This window comes from Pempheris klunzingeri, chromosome 19 (assembly GCF_042242105.1).
Source record: "Pempheris klunzingeri isolate RE-2024b chromosome 19, fPemKlu1.hap1, whole genome shotgun sequence".
Classification (NCBI taxonomy): Eukaryota; Metazoa; Chordata; class Actinopteri; order Acropomatiformes; family Pempheridae; genus Pempheris; species Pempheris klunzingeri.
In genome coordinates, this window is record NC_092030.1 from 6,279,600 (window position 1) to 6,302,379 (window position 22,780).

The window sequence follows — 22,780 nt, forward strand, 5'->3', positions numbered from 1 at the left end:
TTTTTCACAACATTAAACTTCAACCTTGTGTTGTACAAAACAAACTTTAAGTGAGTTAAGCTGTTTGTGGTATTAACCAAGAGTGATGTAAAGACTCAGGAATGATGCTGCTGTGATCACTGACCTGGTCTCCTTTCCGTCCAGGTGGGCCTTCGGTGCCTCTTTGGCCATGCTGACCCTGATGAGTCAAAAGTCAAAACAATCAGCAACTGGTATTAAAATGTCCTTTGCTGTCCTAGCACATCATTATTTATAGTGTTCTATCTCATTGTATTCTGCTGGTCTACAGTGCTTATAACTTTAATGTCATTCTATAAATATAGTGTTTGATCATCTTTGCACTAAAGGGAGTGAAAGAGAAAAGAGGAAATTATATATTGGATTGGATTTATGAAAATGTTGTTGTCTTTGCTTCAGTATAAAGCTAAACTAAACCCTACCTGTTGCCCATCTTGTCCTGTGGGGCCAGCATCACCAGGCAAGCCAGGTAAACCCTGTGGGCCACGGTATTAGTTCAGTAAGCGACAAAAATAAGGTTACAAATACAAACATCTCATGATTAAACAAAATGATTGTTATATGCACTGTACTTTACCATTTGTCCTCTCTCCCCTGCTGCTCCTACTAATCCATCAGCACCCTGGGGACCCTGACGACATCCAACAAACAACAAATGTGGTCAAATAACTTTCTGTGTTTGGTTTGTATGTTGCGACACGTCACCCACATATTCAGATACTTGTATTCAAATGAAAATAAACATGGATTTTTCTCTTTCCAGATGATTGGAAATCTAGACTACATGTGTAAAAAGCAGCAGTTGATGGTAGGTACCCACTCACTGGGATTCCTGTTGGCCCCTGCGGACCCTGAGGTCCTGGGGGCCCTTGGCTTCCCCTGGGTCCAGGTTTTCCAGTTGACCCATCAGCACCTGGGAGACCTGGAGGGCCCTAGGAATCACATAAACAGGCATACTGATTGAAACTGTTAGAACTGAGATCCAATTTAAATTTGTCAATGTGAAAATTTATTCTGATTTAATCTAATGTTCCAAGTGAGTTTAAAAGACTTGTTGGACTCCCACTGTGATGATCTGTAATGGTTTCTCTTGCATATTGTATGTCTGTTGTTGCTCTAGCGTCATCGCTATGAATAATCTATCAATAATATTCAGTCAGTTGTGACTCGTTTTGGTCAATTCATCTTCAATTTTAATTTAAGGAGGCAAATGACAGATTGATTAGAAACACACAAACTGGAACATTTGTTTTAATGAATCAGTGGGTGTGTATGTGTTCATGTGAATGGGGCATGTTAAATCCCAACATTACAATCGATCTGAACCACGAGTTGTGTGATCCATTGCACTCCTATGATTCATCACATTGTATTGATAGTGTATCGAGCCTTTCTTTTTCTGGATTTCTTCAAGTATTTGACTTTCTGCCTGGTTGAGGGAATAGACAGAACATTTAATCTAAAAGCTTTGTAAAATCCAGTGCAAATCCTTGTGATGTTTGACCCCAAACCTGAACTTTGCTGCTTGACAACCACCATAGCAGTGCACATCATCTCTTCACAACGAGTGAAATTACCAAACAAGAGCAAAAAGACAAGAAAACCACTTTGTCCAATTATATTGCCACTCTAAAGCAAACACATGGCCTATTGTGATTATATTGTCCTATGAACTGACTCTGTGACTTCATCGTGAATAATAACTTACTGGTGGGCCATGTATCCCTTTGGATCCTTCATCTCCAATCCAACCCTGTGAGGAACAGCACATGTTACACTTAGGTCACTCATTGATTAGGAAACAGAAAAAAGACAAAAAGTTTGCCAGTGAATCATAAATTATTTTAAACTGAGTATTTATACACACTATTACTACTATTAGGATGAATCTGATGCACAGCTATTAACTGTGTGTGGATTCATTTTAGCTCCTGACATTCAACTTTTTCCTTGATGTTAGTGTAATGCAAGGTGCACTGTTAAAGTTCTACAAAATCCCTTGGATCATCCAGTAAGATGCAACAGTGAGTGTGAAGCTAATGCTAAAGCTAAGAAATGCATGTAATTCTATCAGTCTACATGTGCAGCCTGTTCATGTGTCGGGATTTGCCACAACAGTTTTATAAACAGAATTTCCTCAGGAACAATAAGTGATGCTGTGAGCTCTACTTAAATGATTAGAAACTGACATTACAGTTTATGTCCAACATCGTGTGGGAGAAGTAAGATATTTAGTTCCCTCTGATTTAAGGGACAAACTCTCTATTCAAAGGTTTCTCTCACCTGAGGTCCTCGGGGGCCCTTCTCTCCAGGGGAACCCGACAGACCCTGAAAAAGAAAAACAGGCGAGTCAGAACATGCTAATCACACCCACAACTCACACTTCTCTCTGAGCCCTCAGAGGAAATACAAAAGAGGAGCGCCAAGCATTAATTGTTCTCTTCTTGTCTTATTGTGAACCTTTATAACACCACTAGGTGATTACTCAATTCTGATTGGCTGCAGGGTTTTTACTAAAAGTGCTATAGGACATCTACTGAATAGTTCCGGTTAAACTGTCTGTTCACGGCTCAAAATGAATGCGCTGGCGACGTTAAACGGGTAACTATAGCAACAGCTATAGGCAGAGGCATTTACAATTTACTACCACTTTAACATGTTAACAAGCCAACGTATTTACCACACTGAGTGTTGTCATTCAGCGCCTTGTGCTCTGAGGATCACAGCGACAGTAAAGCACAAGCTGCAGGAAGTACACTGCCCCTCTGGATCTCACGTCCCATTCACTATTTAACCTGCTACTTCAGACTGTGGCCAATAGTACAAATGGCCTGTCATTTGTGAGTGTAAATCTTAGGGGACAATAAACATAAAAACTTTCACATTATATTGTCACACTTTTAACAGAAAATCACAAGTTTAAAAGGGTCACTTTTTGACTACAAATGTTCCCCCCCAGGCTCTTTCGTCTATCCGGAGCTCTTGTTACACATTCTTTTATTTGCTCTAAAAATGAACGACATATTTTGGTTTGAAACAAGTTTTTCAGCAAAATGTGGAACTCAGGTTGTTCGTTTGTCTCTTTTGTTAACAGGGCTGTTTTCTACCATAGTGTGACTTTCACTGCATTCAAGGATGATGCAAAAACATTGAGTTTACCACTGTATTTAGTGTTCAAGTCAGCAGCTGATGAATCCACCCACTCAGCACTGTTTAACTTTATTCTATGACAGATTGATGGATTTCACCACAGCAGAGGGCAACCATGTGAGTGAGAAAAAAGTGTGCCCAATGACACAGCAGGGACGACTATAGACAAGGAGTGAACTTCAGAAAACTGCCTCACTTCCATTACTGAGAGCAACTCTTTCCATGCAAGAGGGACTTTCTTATTTCCAAATCTAACCAACCAACAGGAGGAGGACTGATTTACAGGGTGCACAAACTTTGACGAGTTTCAAGTGGAAAATGTGACCTTAATGCTTCATATATAACTTCAGTTCAGGGAAAGGAAAGACTTTGTCTAATCTTCATAATAACACCAATCTCTGCCTCAACTATATCTGTCCAACAGTGACCACATATTCTGTCTTTGTGTCTTCTTTTTACAATATTCAGTTTGTGGTCACTGAGCCTGTACTTGGTTAGAATCAGTCTCTGCTTTCTATCTCAGACAGTAGAGAGATAATCTGCTAAATCATAATCTCTGTTTAGGAACAGATGACACTAGTCTGGTTTGGCTTTTAGTCATTTTCTTTCCATCGTTTTTGTCCAATTCTGCTTTCTCTGTATGTGTACAAGGCATCTGCAGAATTCTGCATGTAAAGATTATGTTGGATGTTTGTCCCAGCGGTTACAGGTTTGGCGACCGAGTGGACTCCATACTTCACTACCATATAGCACATTGGACTGGATGACATGTATGGGATAATGCAAGATTGTGGACACCTTGAAGGATATCATTCCTCTTGAATTTGACAGATTGTTTAACAAGACAAGTCAATTTGGAGATTATTAAATATTCTAAGACATAGTTTTTACTCATTATACAGTATTTCAACCTATTCTGCATGTTCTTTGATGCATTCGCTACACAGACCAATAAAGTTACTGATACACTGTTGAAACCATAGTCACACATAACCAAATGTCTCTAACAAGATTAACAAGATCATGCTTACTAGTAATTTTTACTAGAGATTGCAAAACTTCTGACGATCAGTCAGCACAGGTTTTTCTGCACTACTTCCATAAAACGTACAGTAAAACAGGGCTGAAAATAAAAGCTGCTTTGTCACATGGCACTCTGGATTGCAGGGGACAGTCTAGAGTGAAGTGACTGGGGCAATTTATCTGTCTTCTGTCAGGTGGACGGGCCATTCCACTCAACACACAACACAACATAATCAATCACTGCGACCTGTTCGCCTCCATAAACAGTCTCTGCACACCAGCTCAACACTTCACCAGTTTAATTTTATTTACCAAACCCTCTTTGGTGTGACCCCATCATATCTGCTCATAATCAAATCTCTCATATACCCCTCACAGTTCCCAGAAGTTGGAAGATCGGACATAAAAAGCAAAAATAAACTACACTTACGGGAGGTCCTGGCTTCCCGACAGGCCCAGGTAAACCTCGTAAACCTGGCTCACCCTGGCACAGAGGAAAAAGTAGAGATTATTATTGTTCACCTTAGTTGTACAAAGATTTTAACAGTACGTCTCAAGTCTGCACTCACCGACATTGTCAAAAATGTCGGTGAAAATGTATGAATATAAATTTCCCTCTTCCGATTGACAGATAATTTTACCCTCTAAAATGGTTTTTCAGTCTTCAGCCTACTGTTCCTTTCTTCCAGTCAAAAAAGCTCACCTTTACAAGGCATTTTACATTTTAGATAGGTGAGAAAAAGATGACCTTACCCTTTCTCCTATGAACCCTGGAGGCCCACGCATGCCCATGCTCCCTTGGATACCCTGATGGTAGAAGGAGTAACAGATGGGAGAATTGTATTTATCATCTGTTAACATCACACATGCTCATCCAGCAACACACAAAATGTGTCAGAAAACTGTAGTGATCCATATCTGTGACACATCTTACAAACTATGTGTAGGGCTCATCATTTCCCCTTTTAAAATACCATAATTGATTGGCGTTTTAAATCCAAAGCATGGGTAAGAATCTGAATTGTTTATTTTTGGTGAGCATGTATCCACTGTAGCTTCAGTTTTCTGCTGTAGACTAACCACTTCATTAACGAGTCAGTCATTAATAGTCGGACCACCCCGTCTGTCATCAAAAATTCTCTGTCAAAGTTACTTAGATCACAATTCTTCCCCATAAGAAAGCCTAACACTGCTGGCTATAACTTCAAATGCAAGGAGGCAGTTGAAAAGTAACAATTTTAATAACTTTTTATAACTTAAAAGGTCTCTAGTGCATAATCACAAGTTCATCTACTACATGTAGATGAACTCAATCAAGTCCAATTTCCTCTTTCCCATCTATTACTGGAAGAAATTACTAGTCCTTTTCATGCAGTCAAGACATCCAAAAATCCATCGTGTAAGGACATAAAATAAATCTACTGCTCCTTTTAGAAAATTATTATTTTTGTGAATATTGGAAAAAACCAAAAATGTTATGCCTGAACCTAATTCTATCCGGTGAGCCCATTCTTTCGTGTTTACTAAAAATAACAAACCTCCTTCAGAAAAATCTTGGTACAAGCTTCTTAATTACTGACATTAACATAATGACTATCATTATTTTGTATATTTTGTAACGACTGCTGAGCATGTACAAGACAGGTAAAAATCTGTGCAGTCTCAAAAGTCTTAATGTGCAATGTTACAAAATACTGTTCATGTACTGTAGATTCTGCAGACATTATGTTTATGCTGTGGTATAAAGGTAGCACAGGTGCATTCCTTGTATCTGCCCTGCTGAAGAATCACTTACATACATGCCTACTGGGCCCTGAGGTCCCTCCATGCCTGGCTTCCCTGTGAAACCCTGAGAATACACAAACAAAACACATATCTACATAACGCATAATGACAAAACACACGTAAAGCAGATATCTGCGTGTGTGTTGATGTAACTGGACTGGACCGTTTGTGCCTGTGGACTCACCTTGTCTCCTGGGGGTCCTGGTGATCCTGGAGGTCCTGGTTTCCCTGGTGGCCCCTGTCAGATAAAAGCTTCCTGTCACCAAAGGTTTAAAGTGCCAATCGATACCACCTGTTTATCTGTTCAGCCAATCAGATTGGCAGGGCTGCGTAGACATTACATCACCCCAAACACAAGGCACATGCACACACACACAAACACAAACTCTAAACAAAACCCTGTTGGCTTAAACGTTTCATAGCCTGTTATGTTACGTACGCTTCATATAATCTGACCTGGCTGTCTCATCTCAGAAAAAAAATCTCAGTTTCACACAGTTGTTACGGTCTTCCAAGTCCTCTGCCCTCCAAATGAAACAACCAGAGAATGATAAAGCATACCGAAGAGCCTGGTGGGCCATCTGCTCCTCTGTCTCCGGCAATTCCTTGAAAACCCTGGAAAAGTAGCAGAACTAATTAAACGTTTACTAAGAAACAAGTAAATGCCACAAGAAGTAAAAAGGGACACAGCTGCATGAGAAAGAACATTCTGAGAGTTGCGAAGCCGACCAAAAATGCTAAAGTGTCATTTATTTCTAGCAATTAACAGACTGCGCACTGAGCTGTTAAATTATCGGCTTAAATTAGTTGATTCAGTATTTTAATAATAGCTGCTTAATCTGCCATTTAATTGTTTCTTGGCCCTTTCATTTGGTGGGATTCATGGCTGCTACCTAAATGTCACTATAACAACAAATTGGTGATTAAGAGTTTAATTTAAGACTTTAACAGGCTACATTTGTCTTTGTTAATGTGAGCAATTAATAATGTGGTGACTGTAATTTGGGAACACAAAATATGTTACCAAGCAGCAGTACATCTGGAGTTCTTAGTAGTAAATCAAGTTTTTATGGGACATTAACAATTCTAAAATAAATCCCTATGCACTGAAAGCTGATAAGTTGCTTCAACATTTGGTCTGGGGCTGTTTTTCATGGTTTGGACCACATAATTACATTAAAGAAAGATCTTAACGCTACATTATATAATGACATTTTAGACAAAAGAGTGCCTCCAACTTTGTAGCAAGAGTTTGGAGAGTTTTCAACATGACTTTCCCCCTGCACACAAAGCCACGAGCATAAAGGAATGGTTTTCCCAGTTTGGTGAACTGGCCTGCACAGAGCCCAGACCTCAACCCCATCCTACACCAACACAGACTGTGAGCCAGACCTTATCAGCTACCATCAGTGTTGGACCGCAATAATGCTGTAACGGGAGCAAATCCCTGCAGGCAGGCTCCAAAATCTGGTAGAAATCCTTCCCAGATGAGTGGAGGCTGATATAGCAGCAGATTAATCATTTTGGAATGACACGTTCAACAATTACATATGGGTGCAATGTTAAAAGTGTGTCTATACTTCATACAAAACACGTGCTTACACGAGCTCTGATCAGCCCCAGGCACTGTTAGTGAACACACCTGATATCTTTAACAGGCTGGTAGCAGGTTCTGTTCTTGCCCGTTAAAACTTTTTGTGCGTGGTTGTGTTTGCCTGCTCACAAATCAATAAATTCCTCCATATGCAATCCTGGGCTGTCTTGTAAAACTGTAATAATGTGTTTTTACTCTGCTGAGCCCTGCAGCTCGTGGCAAAGAGCCAAAAAGCCAACCTGGAGGGATGATGTCATGAGCAGTGGAGGTCATTCTGAGGCTAACAGTCTTACCGTCAGCCCTTTACTGCCAGCGCTGCCAGCTGCACCTGAGGGACCCTGAAACACAGAGAGACAGAAAAAATACCAACAATGCAATTTCGTCCAACAGCAGAGGTCATTCAGAGTGCAAATAGTAGATACCATCACTTTAATGAATTTAATTATGAACATGAATCACTATTGTATCAAGTCAATGTAATCTTAAAAATTAAGTTCCACATTTTGGGAAATATGTTGATTTGCTTTCTTGGCAAGAGTAAGATGTGAAGAGCAATGGCTTATATTATATCATATACAGGCTTATATTAACTCAGTAACTATGAAGCTACAGCCACAAGATGATTAGTATACAGTAGCTTACTCTCCCCCTCGTCAATTATGTTCTTACATGTTGAAGAATACTTGCAATATGGCAACGAAAGGCAACGAGAACCACCTGATTAAGGTTAGGGAAAGAGTGTGGTGAAAAGTACACAGCATGTTACCAAGACTGAGCTGCAGAGCGTTTCTACTCCCTGTGGTACAGGAAAGTGTTGTCAATTATATATATTATATCTACATTTATATAGGCTAATATCACACATCACAATTTGCACCAGGGCTTTACAATCTGTAATATACATAACTTCATACTATATCATATACTTCTCTACCACAGTAGCATTTTATACATGACATTTTATTCCGATATTCTAACTTCTGCACTGTAATGAGCTTTGCTGGAAGTTAAGAGTCTGGGAGCTAAGAACTTTATTGCGAATGACTGCCTTTCTGTCAATGTTGTGCTCAAGGAACACAAGGACCGTGAACTTGAAGCTAACTGGCTGGTGGCTGTAGCTTCATTTCTACTGAATATGAGACTGGTATCGATCATCTCAGCAAGAAAGCATATTTTCCAAAATGTCAAATCATTAATTTCAATTAATTAATTTCATTATAACTTTTCATTTTCTGCACATTTTCTTAAGATCAAGACACGTTCTTTATATAAATGAAACTGAGCTATCCTAACGTAGCATTGATTCATTTGTTGAATATTTTCTATAATTAAATAATTAATGACAGAAAATTCAATCACAAGTTCAGAGAGGCTGAGGTGACGTCTTCAAAGTGCTTGTTTTGTTCGATCAACAGCCCAAAATGATATAAAACAAAAAAGCAGAAAGTCCTTTTTCTTCTGAATTACTTAGCATTATGTATCGATTACTAAATTATTATCATTACTATTATTATTATTATACAGCATGAACTCTGCACCACTTACTGTAGAGTTGACTGTGCTCACCTCAGTCAACTGTACTGTAGAAGACTGCCTCCTGGTGCTGAACCAACAGTTACTACATTACATTACGAGTATCCTCAACTCAACTTGGAAGTCTGCTTTGACAGTTTGAGGACATTCCCATAGTAGCAGCCTGTCAGTATGTCACTCTCTTAAGCTTCCATCCAACAGCCATAAAATCTAGTATTCACAGAAGCGTTTTTCTTTAAAAAAGTGAAATGTCTGATGATGTGCAGTGAGGTGTCTCTTGCACTCTATACTCATCACCAATTTTACCCTCTAGAGGACACAGAATTGGGACTAAAACCAACATGGGTGATGAGATGTGTGTGTGTAATAAGTCCACATAATTATTGAAAAATATATTCAGAGAATAAAAAATGCAGGGAGTAGAGGACCCAAAGACACACATACACACACAGCATTTACAGGTGGTGGAATTGAAATATGATAGAGAATGGGAACCTGTGTACCAGGCTTTCCTTCTGCTCCCTCTGGTCCAGGTGGCCCTGGCAAACCCTGACAGGGACAAAGGAAAAACACACACAGACACACACAAACACACACATGCAAACTGTTTATCCTGTAGAACTCTTTCAGCAGTGTAAAACATTGAAACATTACTTAGGTCTTTTGTCTCTGCAGGTCAGTATTACAGGTGAGTATAGAGGTTTAAGGTTTGTAAGCCATCAAATAATCAGAATAATCATGAGTGGGGGGAAAAAATCAAGTATTAGGGATGCACATGTTAAAATAAAAGACCTCATCAATTCAAATTCAAGACCATCTAATTCCATTTTGAACATATGACCAGAGCTCTAAAGAATTCATGGTCGACTACTTTTCTCATAATCTCTGACAGGCTTTAAGTTTACCGAAGGACCCGGTTGGCCAGCGTGGCCCTTCTGTCCAGTCCGACCCTGGGGAAAAGTAAAGACAGAAGACGCCGTCACCACCAAGTAACCAAGTAATACAAGGCAACGCACACAACAGTTACTTAAAGCTTAACTATTCGCTATTCATCTATTGTTTCAATTTTACTGTAATACCTTGTTTCCTCTGGGTCCGGGTTTGCCGTTACGTCCATCTGGTCCCCTGTTCCCCTTCAAGGAAGTTCAAATGTTAGTGACTGTGGCTGAACATCAATATCCTGAAGATGGCCATCATTTATCTTTGTGTTGTGTGTTGTCCTGATTTTAATTCTTAAAATGGCTTAAATGTCATCATCTCTCTCTGTAAAACTGTGCATAGTGCAGTTAGAGACCCACAGAGTCCATTATGCTGAGCCATATATGCTCCCATCAGTAACTATACCTGATTAAAGAAAGCTGGTCAGCGGTTTTCTCCTGTGCTTCACTCGCCAACAAAAAAACTTTCACAACAGAAGCCAGAAAAGGTCATTTCTTCATACCCCTGTCCACTTCAACTGACACTACACTGTAGGAATCTACAACCCCTCACAATGGATGACCAAAAACAGTTTGGAGACACCTGCCATCCCTGGAGTCATTTAAAACACTACACACACACACACACTACATATTTCTATGGGATGACTACTGTATGTGCAGAACTAGTCACAAGTGTGTTGAATTCATGTTATTGCTGTCAACGTACAATATTGGATTGTTAAATTTAATTTACATGCAGGGGGCCGCTGAAAGCTCTAATGTTTCACAGTTAAATGTGACGTTTGGATCAACATATGATGTCATCCAGCATTTCTTGGTGTTCAGACACACAAATAATCACTGACCTTCAACCCACGGCTGCCCTGTTTTCCCTGAGGGCCAGTTTCTCCATTTGTGCCCTGAATGAAAAAACATAAAATCAGTCAAGCTTAACTCCTTTTTCCCCTTCACCTTTCTCCAAGTACGTAATATAATATGATGCTGAAAACACTATGCTACATTGTGCAAATTTAAAACAAGCAACAAGTTGGAGCTCAACCAGAAGGAGAAATATCCACTGGACACAGCTACTAATGTAGTCCAGTGTTACAACAAGATGGTGGCTGGCTACAGTGCTGTACATCATACCTCAGTGCCTTTGGGGCCAAGCTGGCCCTTGGTGCCTGGGAAACCTGGGAAGCCGGTGGAGCCCCTCTCTCCCTGAGGACCCCTGATACCTGTTGCCCCTTGAACACCCTGAGAAAAACACAGGAAGAAACATGTGAAAAGGTACAGACCTTTCTCATACTTGGACTTTTTCCCCTCACACTCACTCCTGAACTTATGGTGTCTTAATCTGACCCTGGAGTTTAGTTATAATATCAATATGGCTAAACAGAAACAAATTAATATTCTGTTCAGCAGAACATCATCATGGCTACCAATTTACTGACAAGCTTGTTTAGATTTTATTGGCAACTTCTAAAGTCTCTCCCTCTCAGCTGCCTCAGGATCTTTACACAGTTCACTGTCCAGCATCACCCGGCAGTGTCACATCAGCTAGTTCTGAGTTTCTAACCTCATGTTAAACTATCCTCTCTATTATACTCTCCTAACGCGCTGTTGGCAGCTCTTGTGTTAATGCTTTCTAACTGTTTTAGGTAATCTAATAAGTCTATACTCACACTACACTACTACATTTGTTGCTAATTACCAGCAGTGTGAAATTCTTCTTTTGGTGACTTTTCCTTTTTGTGAATGAAATGACATCTCACAAATGTGCACATCCTCACGGGGAGGTGGCACTGATCACGCTGAAATGAGTGATTCACAGCAAGCTTGTGCATTTAAGAAAGTCTGACGAATCTGACTTGGAACATCTCACAAAGAGATAGGCCTCATGCAAGAATATGAAAATATTCTAGTGGGTGGACTTGGTTAGCTTTGGACAGAGCCAGGCCAGCCGTTTCCATCATGTTTCCAGTCTTTGTGCCAAGCTAAATAAATGGCTGCAGCTTCATACACTATTTACAGTATGAGAGCGGAACAATAAGTTCATCATTTCTTTCTTTCAGTGTTACTAAAGAGAAAGTTACTGGCTCCTACTTTGTCGCCTTTAGGTCCTGGATGCCCCTTGTCCCCATCTGGTCCCCTGTTACCCTGTAAGAAAGAAAATGGTAAAAAGGGACGTTCAGCCACTAATGTTTTGCAGTAATTCCATTTGTGATCTATAGTGAGCACCTACCGCTGCCCCGGAAAAACCCTTATGACCCTGTCTCCCTGGTGCACCCTGTAAAAAAATAATAGGAGATTGAAATAGAGAATAAATAGAAGGTTTAATGACTACTGAGGCTAGAGAGAGAGTAAATAAGAAGCATGGTGGCCTAATTGTCTCACAGAATCATGTCATGACTCCACTGACTACGGCCAGTAGATGGCAGTGTGAGGCTGCAGTGTGCTGTGATTGACTGCTTGTACACATCAGTGTGTAAATATATTTACAGTCTGTAAGTGTGCAATCAAAGTTCTAGTAACTGCTGTAGGGACAAACGTTGCAGCATCACTCAAACCCTGCAGATAACAAGGGGGCTGAATCCAACATTCACAGCTACTCGTAACTCTATCTCTCCATCTAGTCTGTTCGTGCAACATGCACACCTACATGTGTTTGGCTGTGATGTGATGATGTAATACCCTTGAGAGTGCAACTCACCATGGGCCCCTCAAAGCCGGGATCCCCCCGGGCACCCATGGGCCCCACAGGCCCCTGATATGAAAACAAAAAGAGAAGAAACAACACAGAAGGGTAAACAGGGATAAAAGACTGTATTGTCTGCAACAACATGAGCCACAAATAAAAAAGAAAACTGTAAATATCATATATTATTTTATTTGTTATATTTGTATATAACACATATTTATGCTGAAACTTAAACCTCACTTGAGGAGCATAAAGAACATTATGCTCTCTCCCACTACTATGACACTGACCATGAGAGTAAGATAGATTATTTTGACCCCGTTTCTTGTCCCTTGTACTTATCACTGGATTTCTGAATGAAACTTTGCTAGCCTGACTACTGTCTACTGGCCCCACGTGATGATTCACTGAACTTCACATTTCATAGTCATGCATGAGGCCATATTTCAAATATAAATTACAAATATACCCATTTTTATTTCACTTCTTCAGAGCTCATGTAAACCTGCTTAAAATGGTGAACCAGGACACTTCACATGAGAGCTTCTTGGGCCTAAACCCTAAGATGGAATCTGAGAACCAGAGAACTGGATTCCCTTATCTCTTACGTAACGTCTGTCTGACATTACAGCAGAGATCATCTAAACTTGATTCACTTTCCAAAGGTCAATTGTTTTGATTCCTATTTGACTCCTTGCCTGTATTTTATAATAATGAAATAAATTGAATGTATCTGTCTCAGTAGCTTTATGCTATGTGAAGTTCTCCTCAGTCATTAAATATAAATACATACTCCTGTGTACTTATTTGAGGTTTGGTGTAGGAAACAAAAGAAGAAAAAAAAAGGTAACAAAATGAGAACAAACTTACAGGATCTCCTTTAGGTCCAGGAACACCAGTCAGTCCTGGATGTCCCTGTTAAGACAAACAGATTGATTTGAACCCCTGCTGCAAACTGAATGAAGCAGCACCCTGACAAGTCTCCATTAGCAGTTTTGCCTTGAACTGTACTCACTTGGGGTCCTCTGAGTCCAGGTGGTCCCATCTGTCCCTCTAAACCTGGAGGCCCCTAGTCCAAAGAAAAGGAAGGTAACACATTTTATGCCATACACAATGTCTAAACATTTCCAGCAAGCTGAGTAACCACAGCATACACAGCTAAACAAAATGTATACCTGTGGGCCTATGGGGCCGACACTGCCAGCAGGTCCCATGTCCCCCTGAAAGGAATAATAAACAATTTATACACAAAAGCACTAACCTGACAACCAAGTTTGGACACTCTAGGAAGTTTTACAGGCATGAAGCAAATAACATTATAGTTCATTAATCATTTTATTTATCATGCAGAAGCGTCCTCTGGTTCCACTGTGAGATATAGCTGCTTTTTTATGTTTTATATCACTATAATCTGAATCTTTGGGGTTTGGCTATGTTGGTTGGACCAAAAAGCAAGTTGGGAATGCCACATCATACCAACAAACAACTGAATCACTGAAAATTAAAGGGATCATTAATCACAGCCCTCGGGGGGGAAAACCTTTATCTTGTTGCAGTAAAATCTTACCCTTGAGCCATTAACTCCTTGAGCACCAACTTGCCCTGTGAAACCTGGAGCGCCCTGTAATACATACACAGATATTATACTCATATCCAAAATTGGCACAAACAGACAAATATTTTGTGATGTCATCTGTGTGATTACCGTCAGCCCCGGCAGGCCAGGAGGGCCATCCAGCCCAGTCTCCCCCTGGTAACAGCAAGTTCATAACAGCATGAATGATTCACTGTCCCACACATTGTGCGTCAATTCAGATTCTCTCACATTGAATACAACCATGTGTTCATTTTAAAGGGACAATTCACCCAAAAAAGAAAATAATCAGACACTAATTGCTTGTCATATACATGCCTGTATACAGCAGCTCACTCTTTGCTTTCATTCACAAGACAATTGGTCTCAAAATGGACTTTAAAACAAGCTATTTGAAGGAAAAAATGCCAAACATTGAAGGCTTTGGCACAAATATCACTTGTTTCAGTTGCTATGGGATGATTATTTCATGACAGGAATTTCATTTTTTTGTTTAACTAACTTTACATTTAATTATCCTCTAAATGTAAAGCATCACCTATATTTAAATATCCTCTAAATGTAATGCAGTAATAGATAAGGAACAGAAGGCTTAGTTCAAAAAGCTTCTCGAGCAACTAAAGTTGGACAGCACATCACTCACATCAGGCCCAGACGGCCCCTCTGGCCCAGTGCCACCTCGGATCCCCTGAGGCCCCTGCAGAGAACATTCAAGCATTTAATGCCAACTTGACAACAATATATCATTTAAAATACATAGAAAAGGATTCTGTATACTGTATTCAAAGTGAGGAGTGCATGTACTAATACTATAAGGCAGTGATTCTGACTTCATGCCAAGTAGAATCAAAGTAAACTCGAGAATAGAGAAGAGAAAATGGGAGTCAGCGCCTCGCTGCTTGGAACTCGAAGTTCAAAGAGGGACTGGATTAGGGATTAAAGCGGATTCAGAAGCGCATGTCTTCCTTTCACAAAAGCTGATTGTTTGTTTTGTTCCTCTCATTTTACACCAGTTGGATGTGAAAGAAATGTGTTGCATAAGGACAGCTGTTACTCTCATCCCTATTGTTTTAAAGTGATCCTGTGATGTGCTGCCATCTCCAGCAGATTGTACATGTCATTTTGTTTTTAATAATGTGTAAGCAGCTTAATGTCACAGCTAAAGGAGAAATGCTCATGGCTTATGAACCACCTACTTTTTCCCCAAGGGTTATAAATATAATGTAAAATCACTGCTGAAATTCTAAGGAACTAAATAGGGAGGGTACATGGTACAACTCACTGGTGGTCCGACAGGACCAGGTGGACCCGGTACACCAGTTGAGCCCTAAAGAAAGAAGAAACATAGTCCAAGATCATTACAGTGTATCCCATTGTTCACAAAGAGATGTCATAAGAGCTACAGGCAGACTGCTCTGTTTTACTCCATCTTCATACCTCATAAAAACAAACCACTAAGAGTTCTTTACTTAATGTTGTGTGGCGTTTTGCGTCTGTCATGTAAGAAAAAGCTTTAGTTTGTTTGAAAAGTTCAATTTCTATTTTAAATACTCAGCATGGTTGATAATTAAATTGCACCAATGAGTACCTTCTCACCAGGTTCGCCAGTTTCCCCTCTTGGACCCATGAGGCCAATAAGACCCTGAAGAGGTAAAGAAAATAATATCATCTGCAGAATATAAGACCTTTCTTTCCTGTTTTATCCTGCATACATGGATGTCAATCATTTTCACATAAGCAATGCATTTTGAGAGCTGGATTTAAAGAGGCTACATTTTTTATAACAACAGTGGATCAGATTGCTACTTGTCAGTGTAACTCATATAGATGAACCCACAGGGGCTTCATTTTCAGCAGCTCTGCTCAGCTATATAGAGCATTATAGCATCCTTCAGCGCTCTCTTTTCCAGCCTGCCAGTTAATTTTCACCACTTTTCATAGTGTCATTTTACCACTCATATAGTATCGCTAAATCTGTACACCTAGCAGCTAAAGTGACAGAGTTATCCCTCAGGAGCTGGTGGAGACCAAAACCAGAGCTAAAAGAAGAATGAATAACGGACTTAGTATTACGTTCACCATCAGGCCATAAACATGGCTTCGAATGAATGCTAATGTGGCTTAAAAGCTGCTTAATGTGTAAATAGGCACCTGTGTCCATAGGACTAATTATGGAAACTCCTTCATAATCTTTTCTTCTTCTTTGATCAGATACTAATTTACATCAAAATGAGTGTTTTGACAGCACAGAACATTTGATAACTTTTGCTTTTTTTGTTAAATGAAAAAAAAAATGGTCCTGTGGAAAAAATGTTAATAACATTTTTTTATATATTTCATCCAAGACATTTCATCCATTTTGGTTTTTGTACCTAAACTCAAGTAATCTATTGGCACTGGTATCAAAAAACAACTTCCAATGATGCCCAGGCCTGATTAGACCAGTAGGTTGAAAACGCTTTGGTTAAAAGGAACAGCTACTGTAAGTAACACTTACCAGCAAAAATGTGAAGTGCTACACTTCTGAAATACAGCGGAAGGATAACGATCATGAGCTCAAGCTGAATGGAGTACATTTATACCTTCTTGGCTCCAGTTTCACCAACAGTAAATCTAAAACGTAAACTGACTAGTTTTCCTTACAAAAGCAGCTGTGCTGATTCATTCCTCACCTCATCACCTTTTTCCCCTTTGGACCCTCGTTCTCCCCTGTATCCCCACGGGCCCTAATGTCAGAGACACGGTGGAAAATGTCAGCAATAAAAAAGACATAATTTACCTCCTATAAGGCACTCATGCTCTAAGTGTACCATTTGTGTGCTGTTTAACTGTTTACTGTACAACATGTGCCTACCTGTGATCCAGGAGCACCAGGTGACCCTGGCTGACCATCTTCTCCATTTTTTCCGTCTCTCCCTGGGTACCCAGCTCGTCCTGGAGGGCCCCTGTGACCCCGCTCACCCTATCAGACAATATAAAACAGCATCTCTGACTATTTATTTATTTTTTTTAAGCAACCTTTTAGTAAATAGTTACGATATCTTTGCAAGATAAAAACTCTACAGTGGCAGTGAGCTTCACGCTGTGAAAGCTGCATAATAAATAATACGTTTGTACTGTGAAGACACCGACCCTCTCCACCACTCAGTGGAGCCATTCATCAAATGGACAAGGCATCAGCTGAATAACAACACACTGACTAGAAGACTGTGGCCAGCAATAACTCTGCCTGGAGACAGGTGGGAAACACGTACATAGTCACAGAGAATGACTAAACCACCTGTGCTGGCAGGGGGTAATATAATACCTTAAACTGCGAAGGATGATGGATACAGTGTACATGTGGAGACTGGCATGATGAGTGATTTAGGTGTTTTAACTTTTGTTTTAATAGGATTGTTTCACTTAGAGCAATGCAACTCTTTTTCAGGAACATCCGGCTACACGCTTACACACTTTATTTTCACTTGCTAGAGTGCTTCTTTTGTAACATCAATGATAAAAAGCCTAAATACGTTCAATTTGCAAAGATATTTAACAAAAGCAGCAAATGCTAAAATTTGGGAAGCTGTAACTAAATGGTTTGACATTGACAAAATGACTTGAATAATTAATTAATATCATTAAAATTGTTGATGATTACTTGACTAATCGTTGAATCTGTACACACCCGGAAGCTGCTTGGAAGGAGCATAGCTGTAAAAGAAATATACTGTATGTAACCCTGATCTTGTGACCACTTCAGGGGGATGCAGAACCTCATGTTGGAAACCAGTCGGTCTGGACCACACATGCATCACACAACCCAACAAACGATCGCATGCATATATGTATACACCATGGATGCATCTGTGCTGAAAGACAATGTGGAGAAATAACCAGAGGCCATCTTGTTGGTGACATCACCTTAAACAAAAATAGGCTTCCATTTGTTTAGGTTGCACAGTGACTCAAACACGAACACAGTAGATCTATATTCTCTTCCACACAGGACCTAAACAGAGCAGACAACAAAGGCTGTTGTATGGGCGGCTGAGTGTTTCCAACTACCCCAAACCACACTGTTTGGTCCTCGGTACTGACTCATTACCCAGCTGAGACCTCACGCAACATATGGTAACAGGCTCACAGTCTCCATGTTTGTGTAATTTGAGATGGACGTAACAAAGTTGAATTTACCTTTACCTTTTACAAGCTGTTCACCCAAACATGTGCCAGAGAGAGAATGTGAAACATGTGACATACAACAAGATAGAATGAGAAAAGTAGAACAACTACGCCTCAGTGTAATCAAATTTAGAAAAAAATATGGAACATCTTAATTTAGCAATAAAAATACTTTCATTGCTTATTTTCTCAATATGAGAATGGTTACATCATGGGGAGTTTCATGTGCAGAGCGTTTCCAAACACCCACTCCCTTTAACCACACTCACGCTGCTCCACCAGTTATGTTACACTTAACTTAATATCCAACTGTTAAACTGAACTAGATCCACCGATGGGTCGATTTTTACCACCTCATGTTTTACTGTATGAACAGTCACTGTTCCCTCCCACACAAATTACAGTTCAAACTTTGATCAATATCCTAAACTTTAAAATGACACCAATATATGTTTATTGAGGGGAAATGAGCATAAAATTATGCCCAAAATATCTGCAATATTTCCATTTGCAGTAGTGGCCATAAAAACTCTTATTTTGAGTATTACATTACATTAATTGTAAGCATCATTAAACATGAATGAAGAGTTAGAACATTTTTAAGACATTTGAAAGAAAAATGAAAAGTCATGGGGGTATTTACACAAGGAACATATGAGTTTGCCCTGCCTTGTTTGGAAGGCCTCTCATTAAACCTGTGACACACTGATAAAGTGACTTTGGATCAGGAAGTGGTGGTTTGGGTGCCTACCATCTCTCCTGGCATCGCTGGTGGTCCTCGCTCCCCAGGTTCACCAGGTGGCCCCTGAGAGGGAGGATGAGGAAAAATATAAACATTCACAAATTTAGAATTAATCAACATAGAGGGAATATTCCAAATGTCAGCTTCATCAACTGGATGTATTATTATTATTATTATCATTGAATTGAAGAATATATAATTGAATGCAGTCCATTCTCTTACCTGCATGCCGGGCCTGCCCATCTCTCCAGGTGGTCCTGCAGGGCCTTCTTTACTCTGCAAGCTCACAAAGAAGAAACCAGCCTCAGGTCAATAGGAATTAATAGAATGACCGAATCCCAACAAAGAAAGGATATTAACTGTCACAGCATACTTACAGGCCAACCAGCACGAAGTAACTGGTAGAAATTGGTTTGCTACAGGAACAATGGAAACACACGGGATAAGTTTGTGAACACATAACTTAAAATGAACTCCATCATCTCCTCTCGAACTCCAAAGCCTCTGTAGTTATAAATGTTTCTTTGCCTTATCACAGACCCTAATTAAGAATGAATGGACGTATGTGAATGACCTCTGTAGGTTGTCCGCATAAAGTTCAAAGCGTATACAGTAACAAATGGCTTTCACAAACTACTAACAGACTTCTATTTCTGTCAGACTGCAGTTCTCCATCATGCTGACATATGGATGGGTGTATTCTACAACATACAGCTGTGGCCACAGCAGAGAGATTAAACAGATGAGGACGGAGCATCAGCTTGCACGCATCATGACTGTAGGGTCAAAGGTTTTACATCTTATGTGTCTGGGTAAAATGGCTTAGCCTCAGAAGATATTTGATGTCCAGTGTGTCTTTTGGGTTCTGACAATGAATTACTCAAGGGCTTAGGGTGAAAAGAGCAAGGAAAAGTCAGCTTGTCTGGGGACTTCAACTGGAAAGATGTTTAAAGGGAAACTAGGAAATGTGCTGGCTTGCCAGGACTTAGATGTAAAGATACTTTTATCACTGCATTAAAGACTGAGATCAGTCCGAGATATATTTCACCTAGTTTAGCACAAAAAACACAGGCTTGGGGAAACATCATCCAACAACTCCAAAAAGATCTTATCTAAATGTTATATCTTGTTAGCATACATCAAAGAAACAGCTGTTTTTTCTTCAGAGTTGCTGGTAACTTCTCAGATGTTATGAGCCCTATTTTGTTTTACATAATTTGGTTTCAAATGGTAATCTCCTCGGCCAGCAGCCACAAACACGCTGCGAACTGGCTGCAATGGCTGAGTCCCCTGGGGCAACTGCGCACGATCAAAGTACTTACACTAAAAGTTCTTGTTTTTGCCACTGACAGGTTCAGACAGCTATTTCTACAACTAGCTATGTTTATGACCAATATTTATGGGCATAAATTATCAGATGTTTACTGTTAAATTGTAAAATATCGTGGAGGTACAGATGAAGCTTTGGTCTCATTATTATATAAGCTGCCTGTGGGAATCAGACCGCTTAGAAGATCTGTTTCTTAACCCTACGATCTGTAGGGTTAAGTTCAGAGGTGGAGGTTGCAAGAAGATGGACAAGACCGCCTGCCTGGAAACATTTTATCCATACTGTAATAAGAGCTAGTGGTCATCAAAACCATAGAAAGTAGGCGTGTTAATTGAATTAGTTATGAAAGTGGACTGACCCCATGTAGAGAGAGAAATTTAGACATGAGATAAGAGAGTATCTGTTTCAGCAGAGGGAAAATAAAAGGAGTGCTTTGTGGATACTGTCTTACCTGAAAGGCAGCCCATTCCTCCGCTGTGTTCTTCCACAGGTAGAGGGTTGGTAAACCTGGAGGTCCTGGAGGTCCTGACTCCCCCTTTTTTCCTGGATTCCCTTCAGGACCCATTTTACCCTTAGAGAGATGAGAAAGTAAGTGTACATTTATGCAAGACAAATCAATTTATATGGAATACAGTATGGAATCATAGCACAGCCTTGTTTTTTAACATTACACCACAGAAGTGATCTGATGCAGCATTGGGGCTCCGGCAGAGCTAATCAACATGTGGACCTAATGTAGGAAAGGTCAGAAGTTTATACCAAAAGATATTAAAATGTCTTAGATGAAACTGAGCTTTAAAACAAGATATTGGATGTGGTTTCAGAGTTGCACTGAACATAGGTGCACTTAAATCCTGACGAGTCAAGTAGAATAACTTCACACATCATCATAGTCGTAAACAAGCTTCTCTTACCATATCACCTTTAAACCCAGGAAAGCCAGGCTCACCAGCACAGCCCTGCGAAAACAGCGACAGCCCTCAATAAAACAGCCTCCAAGATACAAAAGGGTATTTATCAACTACTTCAGACACATCACGAGTAAACCACTGCTCAAACTGTAAAACTGTTCCGCATCTTTAACACTCCTTGGAGGCAAAAAACAGTGACCTGAGAGAAAAGGAAAGTACCAGTAAAACCTCCAAGACTGTGGCCTGTTTCACTGCCTGATGAAAAGTAGGACTCGATTTAAGGTCTTGGTCCATCTTGAGTGGCAATAAAACACCACGATTTTATGGCTTAGAGGGTATTGGGATATATATAGTAATTGTATGTTTAAGCTGCTCGGAACTGTGTGGATCCTGCATGCACTGTGGCTTTTTAAGTGAAACTTGTAGTGGGATCTAGATTTTTCGCGTAAACTGGTTTATTACCAGTTTGAAAGTTGAAAGTTTATGTATTGTGCTCACATAGGAAGTACACTGCATAACTGAAATTAGTAAGCCATACTTCACGACAAGGTGTCCTGATGTGCAAATATGACAGGCATCTTCATCATCTTTGCAATTTAATGCACCTGTGCATTAATGCAACAGTGGTTAAACTGTTTGCTTCAGGTGTCTTGTTATACTATTTTAATGCACCTGCCAGCCAAAAGCCAACAGCAGTATTTTCTGTGGCCATTCCATAGTAGCCACATTTTTACTACAGTATTAAATGTGGCTCAATAAATACTTGTAGAGGCTAATGCTTCAGGCTAACAAGTACTACAAAAAGCTAAGCATTCAAAATCGGAGATCCAGCGCACGAGAAGACACACAGACTGTATTCCAAGCCAACAGGACGTCTTCCTTCGTGTTCCCTACAGCCGTCTTCAATCTCAGTAATGGTGCTGAGTGATCCTGTGGATTTTATGGCAGCGTGACTCCAGAGAGCAGCCCAGACGTGACCAGATGTGCAGTCTGGTTCTGGTTCTGTCTGCCCCGGAGTGCCTGTGATGGCCCACCTCTTACACCATGTAAGCCTTTCCATTGGATAGGATGACATGAATTTACTCCTTGGCACCAATCAGACGCCTTGGCAGCCAGAGGATGGGATTCTCACCCTGAGTAATGCTATGACAAACCTTTTTAGACTTAGTGTTCAGATCGCAGCATCAAAGACATGTGGATCAACATATGTTTGAGCAGTGTAACCTTCCCTGATCAGATTCAGATGGCAGCTGATGGAGAACAGTTCTTGTAAGCTGTACAGCACAAACAGACGTCACACTTTCTTCACTTA

At 40.1% G+C, this 22,780-nt stretch overlaps 1 protein-coding gene across 1 annotated transcript in view; it reads right to left on the minus strand.

Moving 5' to 3' along the window:
* LOC139219209 (collagen alpha-2(I) chain) overlaps positions 1-22,780 on the minus strand; it is an 83,720-nt gene that overhangs the window by 12,187 nt on the left and 48,753 nt on the right. Inside the window, exons 8-40 of the mRNA XM_070851015.1 lie at positions 21,009-21,128; positions 19,613-19,643; positions 19,450-19,510; positions 19,237-19,290; positions 17,173-17,280; positions 16,991-17,044; positions 15,915-15,960; positions 15,601-15,645; positions 14,962-15,015; positions 14,430-14,474; positions 14,292-14,345; positions 13,900-13,944; positions 13,740-13,793; positions 13,595-13,639; positions 12,737-12,790; positions 12,269-12,313; positions 12,130-12,183; positions 11,173-11,280; positions 10,890-10,943; positions 10,175-10,236; positions 10,009-10,053; positions 9,607-9,652; positions 7,864-7,908; positions 6,538-6,591; positions 6,161-6,214; positions 5,987-6,040; positions 4,940-4,998; positions 4,622-4,675; positions 2,302-2,346; positions 1,727-1,771; positions 843-950; positions 441-494; positions 125-178 (exon numbers count right to left, since the gene is read on the minus strand). Coding sequence (XP_070707116.1) covers positions 125-178; positions 441-494; positions 843-950; positions 1,727-1,771; positions 2,302-2,346; positions 4,622-4,675; positions 4,940-4,998; positions 5,987-6,040; positions 6,161-6,214; positions 6,538-6,591; positions 7,864-7,908; positions 9,607-9,652; positions 10,009-10,053; positions 10,175-10,236; positions 10,890-10,943; positions 11,173-11,280; positions 12,130-12,183; positions 12,269-12,313; positions 12,737-12,790; positions 13,595-13,639; positions 13,740-13,793; positions 13,900-13,944; positions 14,292-14,345; positions 14,430-14,474; positions 14,962-15,015; positions 15,601-15,645; positions 15,915-15,960; positions 16,991-17,044; positions 17,173-17,280; positions 19,237-19,290; positions 19,450-19,510; positions 19,613-19,643; positions 21,009-21,128 — 1,910 coding nt within the window. The remainder of the gene's footprint in view (positions 1-124; positions 179-440; positions 495-842; positions 951-1,726; positions 1,772-2,301; positions 2,347-4,621; positions 4,676-4,939; positions 4,999-5,986; positions 6,041-6,160; positions 6,215-6,537; positions 6,592-7,863; positions 7,909-9,606; positions 9,653-10,008; positions 10,054-10,174; positions 10,237-10,889; positions 10,944-11,172; positions 11,281-12,129; positions 12,184-12,268; positions 12,314-12,736; positions 12,791-13,594; positions 13,640-13,739; positions 13,794-13,899; positions 13,945-14,291; positions 14,346-14,429; positions 14,475-14,961; positions 15,016-15,600; positions 15,646-15,914; positions 15,961-16,990; positions 17,045-17,172; positions 17,281-19,236; positions 19,291-19,449; positions 19,511-19,612; positions 19,644-21,008; positions 21,129-22,780) is intronic.